This window comes from Eleutherodactylus coqui, chromosome 7 (assembly GCF_035609145.1).
Source record: "Eleutherodactylus coqui strain aEleCoq1 chromosome 7, aEleCoq1.hap1, whole genome shotgun sequence".
In the NCBI taxonomy this organism is placed as follows: domain Eukaryota; kingdom Metazoa; phylum Chordata; class Amphibia; order Anura; family Eleutherodactylidae; genus Eleutherodactylus; species Eleutherodactylus coqui.
In genome coordinates, this window is record NC_089843.1 from 29,108,303 (window position 1) to 29,134,409 (window position 26,107).

Here is a 26,107-nt window from a genome sequence, read left to right on the forward strand (position 1 = left end):
GTGGCAAGAGGGCTATATATTCTGTACTCTGGATGTTACGGCTCTATACACCAACATAGCGCATGCAAAAGGTATTATGGCAGTAGATCATTTCCTATCAAAAGACGACCAAATGCCTAAGAACCAAAAAGAGTTTGTACTCAGAGCCATTGAGTTTATATTACGCAACAACTATTTTACATATAAAGACCAATTTTATTTACAGCAGAAAGGGACCGCCATGGGTACAAAATTTGCACCGGTTTACGCAAACCTTTTCATGGGGGCGTTCGAAGAAGAAAAGTTAGAAGAACAGAATATAAAATTCTACCGCAGATATATTGATGATATATTCCTCATTTGGGAAGGGAATGAAGAAGGTCTTCTGTGCTTCATGGAAAAACTAAACAAGAATAACTGGGGAATAAACTTTACTGAAGAACACAGTAATTCTAAAGCAACGTTTTTGGATATAGAAGTATACGTATAAAATCAGGAGATAATCACCAAAACCTTCTTTAAAAGAACGGACACCAATAGTTATCTTAGCTATAAGAGCTGTCATGCGAAAACATGGAAAAACAATATTCCCTACGGGCAATTCACCTGTTTAGGTAGAAATTGTACAAAAACTGATGATTTCATAACCCAATTAGATGTCCTAAAAAAACGCTTCAGAGAAAAGTGTTACCCCAACTTACTAGTGGAGCAAGCTTATAAAAAAGCTCTGAAACAAAATGAAGAAAAAGACACAACAGTAAAAAATAAAAATAAAGAAAAAGGAAAATGTGATTCAAAACTGTCAGATAGTCAACCAAGATTTATAACAAAATACAGTACCCAACATGCCAAAATCCGAAAAATTACACAATCCACTTGCCGCCAATCCAACCCTCACATTCCAGAGGAATAAAACTATGAAAGAAATAGTAGCCCCCTCATGCCTGCATAGACTGATCCAAAACATCAAAAAAAGGAGAAGATTCAAAATAATAGGGAATAATACCATTTTAAACAATATAAAAGGTACCTTCAGATGTGGAAAACCCAGGTGCAAGTGCTGTGCCCTTATTACCCACGGCATAAAAGAGATAAAAGTTAATTTGGATGGCACAACACACTATATTAAAAACTTACTAAATTGCACCACTAATTATGTAATTTACTATCTAGAATGCCCATGTGGGTTGGGATATGTGGGACGCACCATCAATGCATTAAGAATATGCATCGGACAACATAGAAACAATATAAGTAAGGGTTTTCTTAACCACAGCGTATCACGGCATTTCCTCCAACATCATGACTGTGATTTCGCAGGCTTAAAAGTAACACCCATAGAAAAAATTCATTCAAAATGTTTCTCTCTTCTTAAAAGAAGAGAAATGTACTGGATCTACAAAATAAAGACTTTAGCCCCATTCGGACTCAATGAAGTTTTAGAAAAGAACATTTAATCGATTGTTTTACTGTTTTTACTGTATTGTTCATATTTGTTTTTTACATCTTAATACTCACCTGTTACTAATATCTATCCGTTATTAGCATTATAATGCATTCCTTATCTTACCTTACACATATATTTATGCTTTTTATTATGTATTACTATTCATTATCATCTTTCCCTTCCCCTCCCACTCCCACCCCACTTCTCTCCCCCCCCCCCCATTCCCCATTCCCCGGCCCATTACATCAATTTCACTATTCATCAACATCCAATAATCCAATTACCACTATTCTTTACCATTTCATATAATTTTATTCATTAAATTATACACACCATTAACCTTTTTTAATATCTTTTATTATGCCGAACACCATCCGGCCTCTTATCAATTTCAATATTAATAGGTCAATTAATCATCAATTTTTCATGTATTTATTTATTTATTTATTTAATTAATTATTTATACATTTTCACCATGCCAGTTTTTTTGTCATTACCATAACGAATTGCTTTATTGCCAGCTTATTATATTGTCCTCAAGCGGCACGCTAACACAGCGTTACCACAACACATTACCGGTCATGTGACCTCTATGGTACACGTGACCATGTCACCACACCAAGCCACGCCCCCCGGTATGATGCGGCACACCATCACAGCCTGTCCGCGTTACTCCGCTCATAGCAGACACGATGCACCAATACAGCGTCACCACGTTTGTCTACTGATCCCTCCTAGCTATTAGACACAGCACGCCAATACAGCGTGACCGTGCCATATACAAACCCCTCCCCTTGGGATGACGCGGCACGCAGACACCATGTGACCACGGCGCTTAGCAGGTCACTCCCCCCGCAGATCACACGGATGACGCGGCACGCAGACACCATGTCACCGTGGCGCTTAGCAGATCACACGGCCTGAATTCTTTTAACCACGGAGCTAATCCTCCACCTGCCCTCTTCTACTCATATGTGGGCACAACTATATTGGTAAACCCTGTTCTCCATTTTTCCGTGCCTCCCCCCCTTTCCCCCCCCAGCTCATCATGCGTTCCAACGCTAGCTCCTCCCCCTACCATTACTTCACACGCTGTCATAGCTGATCCCGCCCACAATATAGCGCTACCCACGGACGTACTGAGCTTTCATTTTCAGTTTCATTATAGATGTGAGTATGTTGTGTATATGTCTTTTATACTTCATTGGCTTGAGAAAGGTGTCACTTAGACACCGAAACGCGTTGCCTGTTACGCTTTCCACAATCGATGGATTATGAAATAAACCTTGGATTTTACCCAGTACACTGGTGTGTACTTTCGTCAGTGATTGGAGTCAGCATTTCAAGGAGGGGGCTTCTGTACCATACACACCCCCCTCCTTTCCAGTAAGTGTCTTTCTTATACTGCTACTCGCCTTTATCCTTACCACTAAAGATAAAGAGTACCCACACATATAACTCAAGTAAAAACCTAAGCGGAACATTGGTCCCATACAAAAATGCTCGAGTCGCCCATTGACTTCAATGGGGTTCGTTACTCAAAACGAACTCTCGAGCATCGCGGAAAGTTCGACTAGAGCAATGAGCGCCCGAGCATTTTGGTGCTCGCTCATCTTTAATTAAGATCCACAGATATGGCTGGATAGGCAATCTGCAATGGCATCCCAGGGACCATTCAGAAGGCCCCCAGCTGCCATGGCAAACACATGGCATGCTATGATTATGGTTTGGCGAGTGCACCCCCGGCTACAAATGACACCTTGCCAATGACTCTCGACCTGCCCATGATCACGTGTAGTCACACTAGGCTGCTGCTTGAGATAGGTTGTGTCATGTTCAGCACGACTATGACTGTGGCATCCCCGAACAGGCACTGGTGTCCCACTTGATTGCTTTGCTGTCCCTTGTGTCAGATCTTGAGATGAGCAACTGTAGTTCTTAATTCAATGCAGCAACAATCTCCTGTCAATCCTCTCTGTCGATAAGCCATAGTGTAACACACAACACACAACACACTGGTCACTAAGCTAGAGAAACCACAGAAATGACAAAAGTTATTTTGGTTCATAGAAAAAAAAGAAGATGTTTGCCTACCTTGCTTATTTTTCCAAGTAATGGAATTTGAGACCAAAAATGTTCATAACATCAACAAACAATGAAATTTAACTTAATGCAGTTAAAACCAAGATAAAATCCCAAACACTGTGATATTACTGTGAAGAGGACAAACGTTCTAGGTAAAAGCGGATTATTTTCGGGGAGGGGGGCTCCTTGACCAAATTGGGGGGGGGGGGGGGAATTGATGTAGACTCTAAATGATGAAAAGCCACAAAAAACTACCCAGCTTCAGCAAAAATGAAGCAAACAGAGAGAACAAATTTGAAAAAGGAACAGATCTGTCCCCAAGGTGGTTCTAGTATTAAAAATTTAGAACATCAGTCCTAGTGCCACATGGAAAGGGAGAGTAGCCATATGATGAGCTATAAAATTAAGATGTTCTTGACAGAGTAGAAGTAATTCTTCAAAATCTTGAAGGAAAAGGAATTTTCAGTGTACCTGCAGAATCAGAGAAATGGAAACATGTGGCCCAAAGAAGCAGGGGGATCCAAAGTTAGTCAGCACCCTTACTGCTCAGGAACCAGTGTAAGGCTCCCACACAAGAGAGTAAGAAAGAGTTATATCAAGAAATAACTTTGCCCACAAAGAACTTCTAGTAAGCACTCAGAATCCTCTTGAATGGAAAAAAAGAAGCAGCATCTTGTATAATAAATAGAGATGAGCGAGCGTACTCGTCCGAGCTTGATACTCGTTTGAGTATCAGGGTGTTCGAGATGCTCGTTACTCGAGACGAGCACCACGCGATGTTCGAGTTACTTTCACTGTCATCTCTGAGACATTTGTGCGCTTTTCTGGCCAATAGAAAGACATGGAAGGCATTACAACTTCCTCATGTGATGTTCCAGCCCTATACCACCCCCCTGCAGTGAGTGGCTGGGGAGATCAGGTGACACCCGAGTATTAAAATCTGCCCCGCCCGCAGCTCACCACAGATGCATTCTGACAGAGATCAGGGAAAGTGCTGCTGATGCTGCTGCTGCTATAGGGAGAGCGTTAGGAGTTATATTAGGCTTCAAGAACCCCAACGGTCCTTCTTAGGGCCACATCTGACCGTGTGCAGTACTGTTGAGGCTGCTATGAGCAGTGTTGCACATTTCTTTTTTTGTATATCGGGCATGCAGAGCATTGCGTCCCCAGTCTGCAGTCATTGTACAGAGTATAGGGCCAGTAGTGGTGAGGCAGGGACAGTGGTACAGGGAAAGAGATATACAGGCTATATAGGCAGTGGGCTTTTTCAAGAAAATTGGGGAAAAATAGTATATTTGGGCTGCCTGTGACCGTCTTCAGTGTACTGCGTGTCTGCTGGGGGTAGTAGTCCTAATTAATACGCAGCTAAGCGTTACAGCAGGCTTGCGCAAAATTGTTTCCTGGCTCTGCTGTCTCCGTTACATCACCACCGTCATCCCGCCAGAGGGAAACAGTAAACATAATATACGCTGCCTACAGTATCTGTCTGCTGTATCAGCTCAGCATTTAAAAAAATTGAAGCAAAATACGTAAGGCCTACTAGTGGCCTTTGGCTACTTGACTGCTCCTGCGCTGTGAATTACACTAGCTGAGTCATACGCACCTACGTCACAGTGCAGGCGTGCACAGAATTGTTTCCTGGCTCTGCTGTGTGTTCCGTAAGTGAAGTCAGGATCCAACCACAGGCCAATAAGCGGCACATTTAATTACAGCGTTCTGTTTCTGCTCTACTCGTAATACACCATGCTGAGGGGTAGGGTAGGCCTAGAGGACGTGGACGTGGGCGAGGACGCGGAGGCCCAAGTCAGGGTGTGGCCACAGGCCGAGCTCCTGATCCAGGTGTATCGCAGCCGACTGCTGCGGGATTAGGAAAGAGGCAAATTTCAGGGGTCCCCAGATTCATCTCACAATTAATGGGTCCACGCGGTAGACCTTTATTAGAAAATGAGCAGTGTGAGCAGGTCCTGTCGTGGATGGCAGAAAGTGCATCCAGCAATCTATCGACCACCCAGACTTCTATGCCGTCCACTGCTGCAACTCTGAATCCTCTGGCTGCTGCTCCTCACTCCATTACAATGACACATTCAGACTCCCAGGAACTGTTCTCGGGCCCCTGCCCAGAATGGGCAGCAATGGTTCCTCTCCCACCGGAGGAGTTTGTCGTGACCGATGCCCAACCTTTGGAAAGTTACCGGGGTTCGGGGGATGAGGCTGGGGACTTCCGGTAACTGTCTCAAGAGCTTTCAGTGGGTGAGGAGGATGAAGACGATGAGACACAGTTGTCTATCAGTGAGGTAGTAGTAAGGGCAGTAAGTTCGAGGGAGGAGCGCACAGAGGATTCGGAGGAAGAGCAGCTGGACGATGAGGTGACTGACCCCACCTGGTTTGCTAAGCCTACTGAGGACAGGTCTTCAGAGGGGGAGGCAAATGCAGCAGCAGGGCAGGTTGGAAGAGGCAGTGCGGTGGCCAGGGGTAGAGGCAGGACCAGACCGAATAATCCACCAACTGTTTCCCAAAGCGCTCCCTCGCACCATGCCAGCCTGCAGAGGCCGAGGTGCTCAAAGGTGTAGCAGTTTTTCACTGAGAGTGCAGACGACCGACGAACTGTGGTGTGCAAGGTTTGTCGTGCCAAGATCAGCCATGGAGTCACCACCACCAGCCTCACCACCACCAGCATGCGCAGACATATGATGGCCAAGCACCCCACAAGGTGGGACGAAGGCCGTTCACCGCCTCCGGTTTGCACCACTGCCTCTCCCCCTCTGCCCCAACCTGCCACTGAGATCCAACCCCCCTCTCAGGACACAGGCACTACCGTCTCCCGGCCTGCACCCACACCCTCACCTCTGCTGTCCTCGGCCCCATCCAGCAATGTCTCTCAGCGCAGCGTCCAGCCGTCGCTGGCGCAACGGCTTGAGCGCAAGCGCAAGTACGCCGCCACGCACCTGCACGCTCAAGCGTTAAACGTGCAGATAGCCAAATTGATCAGCCTGGAGATGTTGCCGTATAGGCTTGTGGAAACGGAGGCTTTCAAAAACATGATGGCGGCGGCGGCCCCGCGCTACTCGGTTCCCAGTCGCCACTACTTTTCCCGATGTGCCGTCCCAGCCCTGCACGACCACGTCTCCCGCAACATTGTACGCGCCCTCACCAACGCGGTTACTGCCAAGGTCCACTTAACAACGGACACGTGGACAAGCACAGGCGGGCAGGGCCACTATATCTCCCTGACGGCACATTGGGTGAATTTAGTGGAGGCTGGGACAAAGTCAGAGCCTGGGACCGCTCACGTCCTACCCACCCCCAGAATTGCGGGCCCCAGCTCGGTGCTGGTATCTGCGGCAGTGTATGCTTCCTCCACTAAACCACCCTCCTCCTCCTATGCAACATCTGTCTCGCAATCAAGATGTGTCAGCAGCAGCACGTCGCCAGCAGTCGGTGGCGCGGGGGGTGGCAGCACAGCGGTGAGCAAGCGCCAGCAGGCCGTGCTGAAACTACTCAGCTTAGGAGAGAAGAGGCACACGGTCCACGAACTGCTGCAGGGTCTGACAGAGCAGACCGACCGCTGGCTTTTGCCACTGAGCCTCCAACCAGGCATGGTCGTGTGTGACAACGGCCGTAACCTGGTGGCGGCTCTGCAGCTCGGCAGCCTCACACACGTGCCATGCCTGGCCCACATCTTTAATTTGGTGGTTCAGCGCTTTCTGAAAAGCTACCCATCCTTGTCAGACCTGCTCGGAAAGGTGCGCCAGCTCAGTGCACATTTCCGCAAGTCCAAGATGGACGCTGCCACCCTGCGAATCCTGCAACATCGGTTTAATCTGCCAGTGCACCGACTGCTGTGCGACGTGCCCACTCGGTGGAACTCTACGCTCCACATGTTGGCCAAGCTCTATGAGCAGCGTAGAGCTATAGTGGAATACCAACTCCAACATGGGCGGCGTAGTGGGAGTCAGCCTCCTCAATCCTTTACAGAAGAGTGGGCCTGGTTGGCAGACATCTGCCAGGTCCTGGGAAACTTTGAGGAGTCTACCCAGATGGTGAGCGGCGATGCTGCAATCATTAGCGTCACTATTCCTCTGCTATGCCTCTTGAGAAGTTCCCTGCAAAGCATAAAGGCAGACGCTTTGCGCTCGATAACGGAGGCGGGGGAAGACAGTATGTCGCTGAATAGTCAGAGCACCCTCATGTCTATATCTCAGCGCGTTGAGGAGGAGGAGGGGGAGGAGCATGAGGAGGAGGGGGAAGAGACAGCTTGGCCCACTGCTGAGGGTACCCATGCTGCTTGCCTGTAATCCTTTCAGCGTGTATGGCCTGAGGAGGAGGAGGAGGAGGATCCTGAAAGTGATCTTCCTAGTGAGGACCGCCATGTGTTGTGTACAGGTACCCTGGCACACATGGTGGACTTCATGTTAGGATGCCTTTCTCGTGACCCTCGCGTTACACGCATTCTGGCCACTACGCATTACTGGGTGTACACACTGCTCGACCCACGGTATAAGGAGAACCTTTCCACTCTTATACCCGAAGAGGAAAAGGGTTCGAGAGTGATGCTATACCACAGGACCCTGGCGGACAAACTGATGGTAAAATTCCCATCCGACAGCGCTAGTGGCAGAAGGCGCAGTTCCGAGGGCCAGGTAGCAGGGGAGGCGCGGAGATCAGGCAGCATGTACAGCGCAGCAGGGGAACACGCTCCAAGGCCTTTGCCAGCTTTATGGCTCCCCAGCAAGACTGTGTCACCGCTCCCCAGTCAAGGCTGAGTCGGCGGGAGCACTGTAAAAGGATGGTGAGGGAGTACGTAGCCGATCGCACGACCATCCTCCGTGACGCCTCTGCCCCCTACAACTACTGGGTGTCGAAGCTGGAAATGTGGCCTGAACTCGCGCTGTATGCCCTGGAGGTGCTTGCTTGTCATGCGGCTAGCGTCTTGTCAGAGAGGGTGTTTAGTGCGGCTGGGGGAATCATCACGGATAAGCGTACCCGCCTGTCAACTGACAGTGCCGACAGGCTTGCACTCATAAAGATGAACAAAGCCTGGATTTCCCCAGACTTCTCTTCTCCACCAGCGGTCAGCAGCGGTACCTAAACAATACGTAGGCTGCACCCGCGGATGGAAGCATTGTTCCCTATCACCATCAAAAACGGGGACCTTTTAGCTTCATCAATCTGTGTATTATATTCATCCTCCTCCTCCTGCTCCTCCTCCTGAAACCTCACGTAATCAGGCCGAACGGGCAATTTTTCTTAGGCCCACAAGGCTCAGTCATATGACTTTAGTAAACAATGTTTATACGTTTCAATTCTCATTAAAGCGTTGAAACTTGCACCTGAACCAATTTTTATTTTAACTGGGCTGCCTCCAGGCCTAGGTACAAATTAAGCCACATTAACCAAAGCGATTAATGGGTTTCACCTGCCCTCTTGGTTGGGCATGGGCAATTTTTCTGAGGTACATTAGTACTGTTGGTACACCAATTTTTTTGGGTCCTCGCCTACAGTGCAATCCTAGTAATTTTTATGGGCTTCGCCTGCACTCATGGTACAGCAAGGTGTGTGGGGTTGGCCTACACTTTTGCTACATAAATGTAACTGGGGCCTTGTCTATACTGCAACTACTGAAATGTGCAAGAGACTGTTATCTCCCTAAACTGCTGCAACAGGAATGTTACTGTGGCCTGTCTAGACTGCTACTACTACTGAAATGGAACCAATACTGTGCTCCCCCTATACTGCTGCTAGTGCAATGTTACTGTGGCCTGTCTTGACTGCTACTACTACTGAAATGGAACTAATACTGTGCTCCCCCTATACTGCTGCTAGTGATATGTTACTGGGGCCAGTCTAGACTGCTACTACTACTGAAATGGAACCAATACTGTGCTCCCCCTATACTGCTGCTAGTGCAATGTTACTGTGGCCTGTCTTGACTGCTACTACTACTGAAATGGAACTAATATTGTGCTCCCCCTATACTGCTGCTAGTGATATATTACTGGGGCCTGTCTAGACTGCTACTACTACTGAAATGGAACTAATACTATGCTCCCCCTATACTGCTGCTAGTGATATGTTACTGGGGCCTGTCCAGACTGCTACTACTACTGAAATGGAACTAATACTGTGCTCCCCCTATACTGCTGCTAGTGATATGTTACTGTGGCCTGTCCAGACTGCTACTACTACTGAAATGGAACTAATACTGTGCTCCCCATATACTGCTGCTTCGGAATTGTTACTGGGGCCTGTCTTGACTGCTACTACTACTGAAATGGAACTAAGACTGCGCTCCCCCTATACTGCTGCTTCGGAATTGTTACTGGGGCCTGCCTGGACTGCTACTACTACTGAAATGGAACTAATACTGTACTCCCCCTATACTGCTGCTAGTGATATGTTACTGGGGCCTGTCCCTAATGCTACCGCTGAAATGTTACTAATTCTGGGCTCTACCTATACCGCTGCTAATGCTATGTCACTGAGGTGTGGAAACGGAGGCTTCCCAAAGACATGATGGTGGCGAGGCCATTTCCCACCAACGCGGTTACTGTTAAGGTGCATATAACAACGGACACGTGTAGAGGACACGTAGTGCCTCAAAAACATCCCCCTCCTCCTCCAACAATGAAAACATTCTTGGCAAATACCTTTGCATAGGTCCGTCTGGTGGCAGTCCAAGAATTTCACCTTTACCGACACAACAAGAGAGCCCCCCACCATCCCCCCGCCATGGCCCACTTAATCCTGGCCACATTCTGAAAACCAACTAAATAAAACCGCGCTACTAGGTCCGCAGTCGCCACCACATTCCCACCAACGCGGTTACTGTTAAGGTACATATCACCACTCTGACTGGGGCATGCACTGTGGGCCGAAGCACACCTGTATTGTATGTGATGTTAGCTCTGTTGAGCAGGGCACTGCAATGGGATACATTAATGTACCGCCGAAGCCCACCTGCATTTAATCTGACGTTAGCTTTGCTGTCCAGGGCACTGCAATGGGATGTATTTATGTACCGCCGGTGGGTTCCAGGGAGCCACCCATGCTGTGGGTCCACAGGGACTTCACATTAGGGATTTGTACCTGCCAGTGTCTATGTATTAAAAACCCCGGTCAGACTGGGGCATGCAGTGTGGGCCGAAGTCCACCTGCATTTAATCGGACGTTACCTCAGCTGTGATGGGCAATGCAATGGGATATATTTATGTACCGCCGGTGGCTTCCTGGGACCCACCCATGCTGTCGGTCCACACGGAGTTGTAACTCCATGTGTCCACTTCTAAAGAACCCCAGTCTGACTGGGGTATGCAGTGTGGGCCGAAGCCCACCTGCATTAAACCTGATGTTACCTCAGCTGTGATGGGCAATGCAATGGGATATATTTATGTACCGTCGGTGGCTTCCAGGGAGCCACCCATGCTGTGTGTCCACAGGGACTTCACATTAGGGAGTTGTACCTGCCAGTGTCTATGTATTAAAAACTCCGGTCAGACTGGGGCATGCAGTGTGGGCCGAAGACCACCTGCATTTAATCGGACGTTACCTCAGCTGTGATGGGCACTGCAATGGGATATATTTACGTACCGCCGGTGGCTTCCTGGGACCCACCCATGCTGTCGGTCCACACGGAGTTGTAACTGCATGTGTCCACTTCTAAAGAACCCCAGTCTGACTGGGGCATGCAGTGTGGGCCGAAGACCACCTGCATTTAATCGGACGTTACCTCAGCTGTGATGGGCACTGCAATGAGATATATTTATGTACCGCCGGTGGCTTCCTGGGACCCACTCATGCTGTGGGTGCACACGGAATTCCCATTGCGGAGTTGTACCTGCCTGTGACTGTTTATAAAAAACCCCGGTCTGACTGGGGCATGCAGACACCTTGACAGAATGAATAGTGTGTGGCACATGGGTTCCCCATTGCTATGCCCACGTGTGCAGCTCCTGATAGAGGTGGCACAGGATTGGATTTCTCATTGCTTCTGTACAGCATTGTGGGCTATCGCCCTGCCCCTTTTAAAGAGGGTCACTGCCTGGCCGTGCCAACCCTCTGCAGTGTGTGCCTGCGGTTCCTCCTTATGGCAGACGCACTTATAAGTAGACATGAGGGTGGGGTGGCTATGAGGCCAGCGTGTGGCATGAGTGCAGCTGAAGGCTGCGCAGGGACACTTTGGTGTGCGCTGTGGACACTGGGTCGTGCAGGGGGGGGGGGGGTGGGCAGCATGTTACCCAGGAGAAGTGGCAGCGGAGTGTCATGCAGGCAGTGATTGTGCTTTGTTGGAGGTAGTGTGGTGCTTAGCTAAGGTATGCCTTGCTAATGAGGGTTTTTCAGAAGTAAAAATTGTTGGGGGGGGGGCACTCTTGCCGCTATTGTGGCTTAATATTGGGACCTGGGAACTTGAGATGCAGCCCAACATGTAGCCCCTCGGCTGCCTTATCCGTTTCTGTGTCGTGTTCATCACTTTCTTGAATTGCCCAGATTTTCACAAATGAAAACCTTAGCGAGCATCGGCGATATACAAAAAATGCTTGGGTCGCCCATTGATTTCAATGGGGTTCGTTACTCAAAACGAACCCTCGAGCATCGCGAAAAGTTCATCTCGAGTAATGAGCACCCGAGCCTTTTTGATGCTCGCTCATCTCTAATAATAAAGAAATCAAATGTTTAAAAGAATTAGAGGACATACTTAGCTCTTCTAAAGGTCTGAGTGGTTTAGTTGAACTCAGATTTGGTACTAGAGAATTTACAAAACTTCTTAACTGAACAGATTGCATCCACGCTCCAGAAAAGGCTCTAGTTTTCCCAAAGAAGTCCATCAGGGTCTTCAGATCCATCTGAGATACCACATTCCTCAGTCACAGTATATGAGTTTCTTAATAGCTCTTAGGTCTGCTACCTGTGTCTGCCACTTTCCTGCATTCTTGGCAGATGCAGACATTGCTCTGGTCCTTCTGTATGAATATACTCTGTTTCTATTTTCTACCAGCAATAAAGGAGTTAACCCCTCTCAGTGCTCACAACCCGGTTCCTACTTAAATAGCAATTAATCTCATGTTTAAGTAAGCTGGGGAACCTCCTTCTTGCCTCAGTATCGATATGTGTTTTATTAGGAACAACCATCACCTGCCAGAACAAGAGGTATATCTCCATCGCTTCACCATAATCCATAATGACATCTTTGGATATCTGAACAAGTGAGCGCCACCTACTAAACACTCAGATATGTGTTTTATGTGTGTTTGCTTCAGACACCCAGCACATCTAGGTCACCAAATCCAAGACTATTCTGTCATATGTTCCAGTATCTGAGTCAGTTTATTTTGTATGTCCCTTTACTTATGCTTTAGACTGTCTGTGTCTGTCTATTTCTGTCCAGTCTGTGCATCATTCCTGTTTCTGTAGTAGTTAGTACTGTTCCGTGTTTTATGTACACTGTTCATGTTTCCTGTAAGGGATTTTTTTGATTGAAACTAGACTATATTACAGTCAGTAGAGTTTGCATTCAGTCAAATAAATATCCACTTGTACATGCAGGCACACTATGTAGTGTTTGTGTGACCCACAGGGATCACTCATCATCCGCTGGAGGTCACACAAGGCACCACACTCTATTACAAATTTGGCAGAAGCATTCTTTAGGTCCAAAATAGGAAAAATAAAGAGGTCACAACTCAAAAATTCAGTACTAAGTGCAAAAGTGTTGGCGCCCCCTGTGTAATGTACCAAATCTATTCTCTAACTTCACAATGTCGTACAGACATGAAATTTGGAATGAACATTCTTCAGGTCCTAGATAGGAAAAGTAAAGTAAAGGGGTCACATCTCGATTATTCAATGCTAATTGCAAAAGTAAGTACTCCTCTATGTAATGTAACTTCCAGGTGTTGTACAAGCGTGAAATTTGGCACAAGCATACTTTTGGTCCTAAATAAGAAAAGTAATTGGGTCATAACTAGAGATGAGCGAGCACCAAAATGCTCGGGTGCTCGTTACTCGGGATGAAATTTTCGCGATGCTCGAGGGTTCGTTTCGAGTAACGAACCCCATTGAAGTCAATGGGCGACAGGAGCATTTTTGTATATCGCCGATGCTCGCTAAGGTTTTCATTTGTGAAAATCGGGGCAATTCAAGAAAGTGACGGGAATGACACAGCAACGGATAGGGCAGGCGAGGGGCTACATGTTTGGCTGCATCCCAAGTTCCTAGGTCCCACTATTAAGCCACAATAGCGGCAAGAGTGCCCCCCCCCCCCGCACTGTCAGCATAAAGATCGTTCTTCTCTGCCACAGCAGTAACAGCTGTGGCAGAGAAGAGCGATGTTAGCCCATTGAATTCAATGGAGCCGGCAATACAGCAGGTTCCACTGAAAGCGATGGGCTGCCGGCGATCGCGGGATAAATTGTTGGGAAGGGCTTAAATATATAAGCCCTTCCCTGCAATTCATCCAGAAATGTGTTACAATAAAAATCATTACTCACTTCTCCTGGCGTTCTGCGGTGCTCCTGCAGGCTGTCGCTCCCTCCTGGTCCCCGGCAGAGGATTGCTTTCTCTACGAAGGGCTTGAAATCCCCGCCTCCAGAAACACACGTGCATTCAGCCAATCACAGCCATTCAATGACATCATGGAGGCAGGTCTGACTCACACCCACTGAATGGGTGTGAGTGAGACCTGCCTCTGATTGGCTCAGCGCTGAGCCAATCAGGGGGCAGGTCTGACTCACACCCCCTTCACACCCACTGCAGGACGGCCGCGCGGAACTCTGGCTGCCGGGAGCAGGTCAGTATATATATATTTTTAGTTTAACACTTTTCTGGATGAATTGCAGGGAAGGGCTTATATATTTAAGCCCTTCCCGACAATTCATCCCGCGCACGCCGGCAGCCCATTGCTTTCAATGGAGTCGGCTGTATTGCCGGCTCCATTGATTTCAATGGGCAAACATCGTTCTTCTCTGCCACAGCTGTTACAGCTGTGGCAGGGAAGAATGATTTGTCTTCTATATGTTCTCAATGAGGTTGGCGCTGTTGCCGCTGGCCCCATTGAGCGCATATAGAAAGGAAGAAGGACCCTTGGGGTTCTTGAAGCCTAAAATCACTCCTAACACTCTCCCTATAGCAGCTCCGGCATCAACAACACTTTCCCTCCTCTATGTCAGAATGCATCTGTGGCCAGCTGCTGGCCGGCAGATTTTAATACTTAGGTGACACCTAATCTCGCCAGCCACTCACTGCAGGGGGGTGGTATAGGGCTTGAACGTCGCAGGGGGAAGTTGTAGTGCCTTCCCTGTCTTTCTATTGGCCAGAAAAGCGCGCAAATTTCTCAGGGAAGAAAATGAAAGTAACTCGAACATCGCGTGGTACTCGTCACGAGTAATGAGCATCTCGAACACCCTAATAGTCGAACGAGTATCAAGCTCGGACGAGTATGCTCGCTCATCTGTAGTCATAACTAATTTATTCAATGCTAATTGCAAAAGTATTGGCAACCCTATGTAATGTAATGTCCTGGTGTCGTAGAAGCGTGAAATTTGGTGGAACCAATCTTTAGGCCCTATATACGAAATGTATAATTGAGTCATAACTCGATTATTCAATGCTAATTGCAAAAGTAAGTGCACCCCTATGTAATGTAACTTCCCGTTGTCATACAAGTGTGAAATTTGGCACAAACATTCTTTAGGTACTAGATAGGATAAGTAAGGTCCTAAATAAAACAAAGGAAAGGGGATCTAACTTGATTATTCAATGCTAAGTGCCAATGCATTGGCACCACTATGTAATGTAATTTTCTGGTATCGTACAAACATAATATCTGGCCCAACCATTCCCTATCAAAAATCCACAAATATCAAAAAAATCCTCTTGGCAGACGTACAATTTCATGTAAATATTCAATTACCAGCAATCTGTCACAATACATTGATGTTCTTTTACAAAAATATGTATCAATTTAGATTCATATCTTAAGGATACGCCCAGCCTCACTACTCTACTGAAAGCAGTTCCATGCCAGTCCTCATACTATTGGGCCACATTGGACATTAAATCTTTATATTCAAACATCCCACATGAAAAAGGCCTCCATGTTATCCACTCTATTCTGCAGCAAGATCCCACTATACCTACAAACAGAAAGACTTCATTCTCAATAGCATTGAATTTATCTTAAAAAGCAATTTTTTTCTTTTAACTAAATGTTTTACATACAAGAAAAAAGGTACCGCAATGGGGACTGAAATTGCGCCAAGTTCCATTAACCTGTATGTTGGATTTTTTGAGAATGAACACATCACCTATAAATCACAAATGGTCAGATAATATCAAGTTTTACAAGAGATACATAGATGACTTAAGTTTGATATGGATTTTAATCTCTTTAGTCATCTGAATACAAATGTTTTTATTCTTTTGTTTCGGGCAAAAACTCAAGTACACATATAGAATATTTAGACCTGATTTTATATCATGAAGATGATACCATTTTAACAAAAACATTTTTTAAATCAACAGACACAAATATTTATCTCAATTTTAAAAGTGTGCATAACAAAAAATGGAAAACCAACCTGCCTTAATTTAAACGACTGAGACATAACTCTACAAGAATTGAGGAAATTATGAAGCAAAGCAATATTGTAAGAAATAGTTTAAGACAAAGGTTATCCTGCAGAGCTAATCTCCTAATTGTTGAATAGACCAAAACAAGAAATCCAGAAAAAGCATTCAAGAAGAGCACAAGAACTTATCCAGATCCACCCAACCAATTTTACCACCTTAGCTTCATAACCACATATAACTCCTCACTCTCCACTCTTAAAAAATATTGGCCCATCAGTCAGCAAGATCCCTATCTTGTGAAAATCATTCCGCCAAACCTTTGATCACATTCAGATAGGCACAGAACATTTTGGCACCTAGTAACCTAGAGAACCACCCAAAAACCTCAAAAGTTTTATCCAAAAATCTGGGAAGTTTCATGTGTTAGAATCCAAAATGTAAATGCTATTTGAACATAGAGAATAAGAAAATGGAATTTGTAAGCTCTGTCTCAAAAAAAACCTTCAAAATTTGCTCACACATTGTTTCTAGACCTTCATTACATTCCTTCTACAATGTACTCGGCTGTTTTTGTTTAAATAAAGCAACACTTTCTTCTAAATAGCCAAGCATGTGTACAATTTTCTAAGAGGTTGTGGCACTCAATCAGCATCTTTTTCTTCTCTACCCATATGATGTGCATGCAAGTGTGATATGATGCTTACCACTGAGATCAATGGGAAACACTTGCAATCCTTAGACACCCGTGAAACATCTGCTGAACCCCTTAGTGACAAAGCCTGCTTGCGCCTTAGTGACAGAGCCAAATTTTGGAAATCTGACATATGTCGTTCAACATAGCATAACTCCGTAAAGGTTTTGCATATCCAAGTGATTCTGACAATGTTTTTTTTTCGCCACATGTTGTACTTTATTTATGTTGCAAAAATAGACTGATATAATTTGTGTATATTTATTAAAAGTACCAATATTGGAAAAATTTTGAAAAAATTGTAATTTTTTCACAATTTCAACTGTAATATCTCAAATATGTGCAAACATACTGTACAAATTTTTGATAGGATATATATTTCCATCTGTTTACTTTATTATGAATGCACATTTGAAAAATGTTTGTGTTTTTTAACCATTTAGATGACATGCAAATTTAACATTACTTTTCAGCATTTTGAGGAACACTTTGTTTTCTTACAGCAAGCCAAGTTTGCAAAGGCTCATGAGTGTCGGTATAATAGATACCCCCCAAATGACCCCATTTTAAAAACTACACCCCGTAAGGTATCCACTGAAAGGTGTCATGAGTATTTTGACCCAACATTTTTTTTTCAGGAATTAATTCAATTTAGAGGAGAAAAAATAAAATCTCATATTTTTGCAAATATGTCATTTTAAAGACATATTTTTTTCCTATAGTGCACATGAAAATGAGGATTGACACCCCAAAATGGATACCCCTGTTTCTCTTGTGTTCATAAATATGCCCATTGTGGCCCTAATCTTATGTCTGGATGCACAACGGGGCCCAAAACAAAAGGAGTAGTCAGTGTCTTTTAGAACATAAATTTTGCTTGACGGCGTTTTAGGCCACATAGCACACTTGTAGAGCTCTTGAGTGGCCAAAACCAAAGAGAACACCCACAAATGACCCCATTTTAAAAAACTAGACCCCTTAACAAATTTATCTAGGGGTGTACTGCCCATTTTGACCCCACAGTTTTTGAATAAATTCAAGCACATGAATTTCCCGGGTCTCGAGCCGCGGTCCCCGGTGACATCTCCTGGTTCCCGGCTACCTTCAGGAGCCAGGAGATTTTGAATTTGCTGGGGCTCCCAACCTTCTGCACATGCACGTGATGTCAGAGTGGCACCGAGTCCCGGAGGACTTTATTTACTTTTTTTTGCACTTTAATGCGATCGGCGCTATCCATTGGATAGCGCCGATCGCATTGCCGGGGCAACTGCCCGCAGCCCAGGATGACAGCTCCATGCTGTCGGCTACCTGCGGGCACTGACAGCATGGAGCTGCCACGTCCTCAGCCAAGAGGGTGCATGTTTTTACGTCCTCTAGGATTAAAGCCCACTTAGTGAGGACGTAAAAACACTATGGGGCGGTCACTAAGAGGTTAAGAATCGCAACTTCCCCAAAGTGATGCAAGACATTTTTTAATCAAAAAACTTCATGTCAACGTTAAAATGAGTTTCTCCACTTGATATTTTGCTCGCTCATGTGAATGCAGCCTCAGTTGAATAACTTGAGACAAATAAGGTTTCTTGTTGTCCTTCAGTTCTATATCTATGTCCTTGTTGTGTGTTTTACACAGCCCCAGCGCCCACCAACGGACCCCCTAACACCTGCTCAAGCAGATTATATAGTCAGCAGTAGGTGTTTCCTTTACATGAGATTTTTATATAAAGATAGCCATGAGAGATACATTTACCAACGGCCCATAGAGCCTTAGTGTACCAATATAGGTATATGCATCAGTAATGTGTGAAGTTAACCCTTTCACATATCATTTTCATTACATTTCAAATAAATGCATTTAAAAAAATGTGGGAACAAGGATGGAGCTGCCAAAGTAAAGCCATTGCCTGTAGCTGTTATATATGGACCCCACATGTATTACTGTGTGCAGCTGTTATATATGGACTCCACATATATTACTGCATGCAGCTGTTATATATGGACCCCACATGTATTACTGTGTGCAGCTGTTATATATGGCCCCCACGTGTATTACTGTGTGCAGCTATTATATATGGACCCCACATGTATTACTGTGTGCAGCTATTATATATGGACCCCACATGTATTACTGTGCACAGCTGCAATAAAGGGACCCAACATGTATTACTGTCTGCAGCTGTTATATATGGACCCCACGTGTATTACTGTGTGCAGCTGTTATATATGGACCCCACATGTATTACTGTGTGCAGCTGTTATATATGGACCCCACGTGTATTACTGTGTGCAGCTATTATATATGGACCCCACATGTATTACTGTGTGCAGCTGTTATATATGGACCCCACATGTATTACTGTGTGCAGCTGTTATATATGGCCCCCACGTGTATTACTGTATGCATCTGTTATGTATGGACCCCACATGTATTACTGTGCGCAGCTGCTATAAAGGGACCCAACATGTATTACTGTGTGCAGCTGTTATATATGGCCCCCACGTGTATTACTGTGTGCAGCTGTTATATATGGACCCCATGTGTATTTCTGTGTGCAGCTGTTATATATGGACCCCATGTGTATTTCTGTGTGCAGCTGTTATATATGGACCCCACCTGTATTACTGTGTACAGCTGTTATATATGGACCCCACGTGTATTACTGTGTGCAGCTGTTATATATGGACCCCACATGTATTACTGTGCGCAGCTGTTATATATGGCCCACACGTGTATTACTGTGTGCAGCTGTTATATATGGACCCCACATGCATTACTGTGTGCAGCTGTTATATATGGACCCCACGTGTATTACTGTGTGCAGCTGTTATATATGGCCCACACGTGTATTACTGTGTGCAGCTGTTATATAAGGACCCCACATGTATTACTGTGTGCAGCTGTTATATATGGCCCACACGTGTATTACTGTGTGCAGCTGTTATATATGGACCCCACGTGTATTACTGTGTGCAGCTGTTATATATGGCCCACACGTGTATTACTGTGTGCAGCTGTTATATAAGGACCCCACATGTATTACTGTGTGCAGCTGTTATATATGGACCCCACGTGTATTACTGTGTGCAGCTGTTATATAAGGACCCCACATGTATTACTGTGTGCAGCTGTTATATATGGACCCCACATGCATTACTGTGTGCAGCTGTTTTATATGGCCCCCACATGTATTACTGTGTACAGCTGTTATATATGGACCACACGTGTATTACTGTGTGCAGCTATTATATATGGACCCCACATGTATTACTGTGTGCAGCTGTTTTATATGGCCCCCACATGTATTACTGTGTACAGCTGTTATATATGGACCACACGTGTATTACTGTGTGCAGCTGTTATATATGGACCCCACATGTATTACTGTGTGCAGCTGTTATATATGGACCCCACGTGTATTACTGTGTACAGCTGTTATATATGGACCACACGTGTATTACTGTGTGCAGCTGTTATATATGGACCCCACATTTATTACTGTGTGCAGCTGTTATATAAGGACCTCACATGTATTACTGTGTACAGCTGTTATATATGGACCACACGTGTATTACTGTGTGCAGCTGTTATATATGGACCCCACATGTATTTCTGTGTGCAGCTGTTATATATGGACCCCACATGTATTACTGTGTGCAGCTGTTATATAAGGACCCCACATGTATTACTGTGAGCAGCTGTTATATATGGACCCCACGTGTATTACTGTGCACAGCTGTTATATATGGACCCCACATGTATTACTGTGAGTAGCTGTTATATATGGACCCCACGTGTATTACTGTGTGCAGCTGTTATATATGGACCCCACGTGAATTACTGTGTGCAGCTATTATATATGGACCCCACATGTATTACTGTGTGCAGCTGTTATATATGGACCCCACGTGAATTACTGTGTGCAGCTGTTATATATGGACCGCACGTGTATTACTGTGTGCAGCTATTATATATGGACCCCACATGTATTACTGTGTGCAGCTGTTATATATGGACCCCACGTGAATTACTGTGTGCAGCTGTTATATATGGACCCCACGTGTATTACTATGCACAGATGTTATATATGGACCCCACATGTATTACTGTGTGCAGCTGTTATATATGGACCCCACATGTATTACTGTGTGCAGCTGTTATATAAGGACCCTAGGTTTATTACTGTGCGCAGCTGTTATATATGGACCCCACGTGTATTACTGTGCGCAGCTGTTATATATGGACCCCACGTGAATTACTGTGCACAGATGTTATATATGGACCCCACATGTATTACTGTGTGCAGCTGTTATATATGGACCACACGTGTATTACTATGCACAGATGTTATATATGGACCCCACATGTATTACTGTGTGCAGCTGTTATATATGGACCCCACGTGAATTACTGTGTGCAGCTGTTATATATGGACCGCACATGTATTACTATGCACAGATGTTATATATGGACCCCACATGTATTACTGTGTGCAGCTGTTATATATGGACCCCACATGTATTACTGTGTGCAGCTGTTATATAAGGACCCTAGGTTTATTACTGTGCGCAGCTGTTATATATGGACCCCACGTGTATTACTGTGCGCAGCTGTTATATATGGACCCTAGGTGTATTACTGTGTGCAGCTGTTATATATGGACCCCACATGTATTACTGTGCGCAGCTGTTACATATGGACCCCACATGTATTACTGTGTGCAGCTGTTATATAAGGACCCCACGTGTATTACTGTGTGCAGCTGTTATATAAGGACCCCACGTGTATTACTGTGTGCAGCTGTTATATAAGGACCCCACGTGTATTACTGTGTGCAGCTGTTATATATGGACCCCACATGTATTACTGTGTGCAGCTGCTATTTATGGCCCCCATGTGTATTACTGTGTGCCACTGTTATATATGGACCCCACGTGTATTACTGTGCGCAGCTGTTATATATGGACCCCATGTGTATTTCTGTGCGCAGCTGTTATATATGAACCCCACGTGTATTACTGTGTGCAGCTGTTATATATGGACCCCACATGTATTACTGTGTGCAGCTATTATATATGGACCCCACATGTATTACTGTGTGCAGCTATTATATATGGACCTCACATGTATTACTGTATGCAGCGGCTTCATCAGCTTCACATTTCAGATTTGATACAGAAGTTCCACTGCTTTCATCTAAATGCGGCTCGCTCATGTAGAAACAATTCCATCCCGCTGTATGGGAGAGATATTCATCTCCATTCTATTCTACAACGAGTCTCCAGCATGTGAGCGCACCCTTAGGTCGGCTTATTTATGGCATAATTGTGTGCATAATTACAAACACAAAATTTGCACGGGCGATATGCAGTGACTAGATCCCATTAATTTCCCTGGGTTCGCTCACGTGCACATTTCAGTGGCGCAAATAAAAACAAAAATGTAGCATTCTTTATATTCCTGCGCCTTTGCACACCAAATGTCCCCATAGAAGTTAATGGGGATGCGCAAATACGTGTACAATACACTAGGAGATGCGTGAAAAAATGTGGAGTTGCACTGAAAAAAAAATAACACATCTTGAACTTATTAGAATAATTAGCCATTCCAATTGCTGGAAGCATCGGTGATATTTTTTTTGCCTGCACAAATGCACATGCCTGCAGAATATACACTAATGAACGTGCAAAAAAGCATTATTAATTCCACAAATACGCGTCGCTCATGTGCACGCAGGCCTATGTTCATGTGAAGCTGGACTTAAGCCGCCTTCACATGGATTGTAAATGCTGCAGAATTACCAGAGTGGCTTTGACTGTAGATTTTCTGCATCATTTAGGTGAGTTTCAAACAGGACAGATTTGCAGTGGGATTTCTCTGCTGATCCTCCGCACGGAAATTCTGCGGCATTTACAGTAGCAGCAAAGTAGATAACATTCTGAAAATGTCACCCACAAGTTATCCACAAATAACCCGCACAAAACCAATTCTGCAGCATATCTATTTTATTGCCGTTTCCACTGTGGAATTCACCTCTCCTCAGGGCTCAGTCAGACGGGTGTTTGTTTGTTGTGCATCTCTTTGTGCAGATCGCAAATGCACCAAAATTTGCGTTACCGAAGAGGGCATCGCACTGAAAAAAAAGCACATAGTTGTGTTTATGCGCACATAAAGTGCGCTGCCTGCAATCCCCTGCTGTGGCTGTGACAGCAACAGCAGGGGAGTCCCTGGGGGTAAAACCCCTGGATGCTGTCACATTCAGGGGTTTCACCTTGTGGTCAATGGGGCCAGCAGTAGCAGCGGTGGTCCCATTGACATACAGAGAAGAATGCGCTCCTCTGCCACAGCTGTGACAGCTGTAGCCGAGAATTTCTTCATCTCTGCGGGAAATCCCCTCATCACTGAAAACTGTAACAAAATGACAGATGAAGATATCCTCTGCCACAGCTGTCAGAGCAGTGGCAGAGGACCACAATGCTATGCCATTGAATTCAATGGAACTGGCTCCATTGAAAGCAGTGAGATACTGTCAGACCCTGCTGTGATTTCCAAGCCCTTCCCTGAAAATCATCCCTAAAATATGTGAAAAAAATTATATATATATATATATATATATATATATATATATATATATATATATATATATATACATAGTCACCTCTCTGCAGCTGCCGTGGCTCAGGCGTGTCTAGCTGCTTCTTCTCCTGAACTGCTCTAAAGTACTTTCAGTAAGCAGGGATTTTAAATCTGATCACTGGTTGATATTTATGAAATTAAGTGGATTTTTAGTACTTTTCTGGATCTCTGGGTGTAGTGGCATAGGAGGGGGGGGGGGGGGGCAGCAGGTGCTATCACTGTGGGGGTGACATAAAAATTCTCCACAGGTTGCACCACCGGACATTGCTATGCCACTGTAGTGACACATCTCATTGAAGATCAGGATATCAAAACTAAATAGTGGTTCAATTGTCTGTTCTTTCCTCTGTTATCCTGAATAAGGGCTACTGCAAATAAGCATAGGCACAAAAACGCTCGCCCCCGTACAATGTGTTTGTATCCTTTTTGCATCCTGTTCAAAACCTGTGTGTATTTGTGCAGGCATCGCTCTTTCACAGGGCGGAGGAACCACTCTCGTCCTGATTTAAAAGGCCGGTGTTTGCGGGTATGCACAGTGTTTTGTGCATACCTGAGAGTAAATATGTGCATATTTTCCCACTTTCAGTCTTCTATGGGAACCTTTGGGGCAGAAGTGTGCACCAAAATAAAGCATGTCATGTTTTTTTTTTGCATTCACAGAAAAGAGCCGTGAGAATGAGCCCATTGATATCAATCAGTTCTATTAACTGCATATTGGATGAAAAAAAATTTCCTATGTAAATACACCCTTGTGGGTCTGCCCAAAGGCCATATTCATGCTGGTGATATTCTCACACAAATCCTGCCCATGACCGACACAGACAGATCTCACACGGAAAATGAACCCATTCCTTTGTCTGAGCTCATTCACATGAGAATTTTTTTTATTCTGACCAAGAGTCTCAGTTGGAAAATCGCTGCATGTCCTATCTTTGTGTGAATCTCGCTAGACAATGGGGCATGTAATGTACGGTTTCCGGCACCTCGCACAGCACACAGATGGGGTGTCCATGTGTTGCGCCATGCGTTCTGCATTCGAGACTCTTGGGCACATCTTGCTGCAGCACATCTAAATACAGTATAACAGAATGGGTTTTGTATGTGGTATTTTGGATTACTGAGGACGTCCTACTAACTAATTGACTGAGAACAATCTGTACAAAATGATCTTCGTTTTCTTCTTTGTTTTGCAGATCAGCTATGGAGCCTCCGACCCCTCATTATCTAATAGACTCCTCTATCCACATGTTTTCCGAATGGTCCAAAATTACCACATCCACAATATGGTGATCAGCGAACTGTTGGAGCACTTTGGCTGGACCTGGGTTGGGATTATACTATCGAATGATGAAACTGGAGAGAATGAGCTGCAGATACTAACAAAGTACATGAGAGAGCGCGGGATCTGTGCTGCCTTCATCATAATACTTAGAAATAAAAATTATAATAGGATTTTACAAGCTGTAAACGATCCACAAGTCACCATCATTATAATGTGTGGGACCTTCTTTCCTCATATACTTGTTTTAATGCAATACTATGAATTTATATTTTTAGACACCACCTTCATACTTTCACCATCCTGGATCTCTACTGCTCCCGAAGGGATTATTGAAGACCTTCTGGTATATAATGGAAGTCTAGCAGTGAAGTTTTCATCATTTTTTCCAGGTTTGGAGGATTTTAAAAAAATATACAGAAAACAAGATGAGATGGACCAAATACAGTCTTACTGGAAATTGCTAGATGATCTAACTAAGAGTAATGATATAGATTCCTTCATATCAGACTATGTCATCAATAAAGAGCACAACTACACTCAGAACTATACTGTACCAAATCTGAGGGATAGCTTTATATCAGGGGTCATCCCAAGACTGTATTCTGCAGTAGAAGTTCTGGCAAAAGCTCTACATGAAATGTTCTTATTCATAAAGGACAAATATGAAGAAAACTCAATAACTGGATTTATACACTACAGACGGAAGTTACAGCGCTACATACAAATGATGAAGTCCTCACCGGATCCCATGAGTCCTTCATATTACTTTAATGAGCAGGGAGAAGCCATACATCCATATAAGATAATAAACTGGTTATATATAGGAGAGGCCATACAGGAGGTTGAAGTAGGAAATTTTACTCCGTGGGCCGTCAGTGGTGAACAGCTTCAGATAAATCGTCAGTCTATAACATGGAAACACACAAAGGAGGTGAGAAGAGTTATATTATGTAGGTGATTATGTAAATCTTGCCCTTTAACATCATTATATGGTTTACATCTTCTTATCATACATGTGTGTTTTATCTTTGCAGTAAAGGTTCTTGTCTTTTCCTACAGATCCCAGTATCCCGCTGCTCCGACCAATGTTCACCTGGAAGTAGGAAAAAGACAGGAGACACAATGCATTCCTGCTGCTATGACTGCGTCCCGTGTGCAGAAGGGGAGATCTCCAATATAACCGGTATATGGTAGTATAAGCAGTAGGTGATGATGACAATGATGTACCGAAAGGATGTACATATGAAAGAAAAAATAAGTGAACTCTTTTGAATTATCAGTATTTCTGCAATCATTACTAATAAAATGTGTCAGGGTCCATCAACATTTTAGACAAATAGAAAAAACAAAAATGTTCTACCATTCATATATTTTATTGTACACATTAAATACTCATCCAGAATGCATGGAGAAAAAGAATGTGAACTT

At 44.6% G+C, this 26,107-nt stretch overlaps 1 protein-coding gene across 1 annotated transcript in view; it reads left to right on the forward strand.

Moving 5' to 3' along the window:
- The window catches only part of LOC136573460 (vomeronasal type-2 receptor 26-like), a 66,438-nt gene that overhangs the window by 11,831 nt on the left and 28,500 nt on the right, over positions 1-26,107 (forward strand). The window contains exons 2-3 of the mRNA XM_066574750.1: positions 24,591-25,610; positions 25,739-25,862. Of these exons, the coding sequence (XP_066430847.1) occupies positions 24,591-25,610; positions 25,739-25,862 (1,144 nt within the window). The remainder of the gene's footprint in view (positions 1-24,590; positions 25,611-25,738; positions 25,863-26,107) is intronic.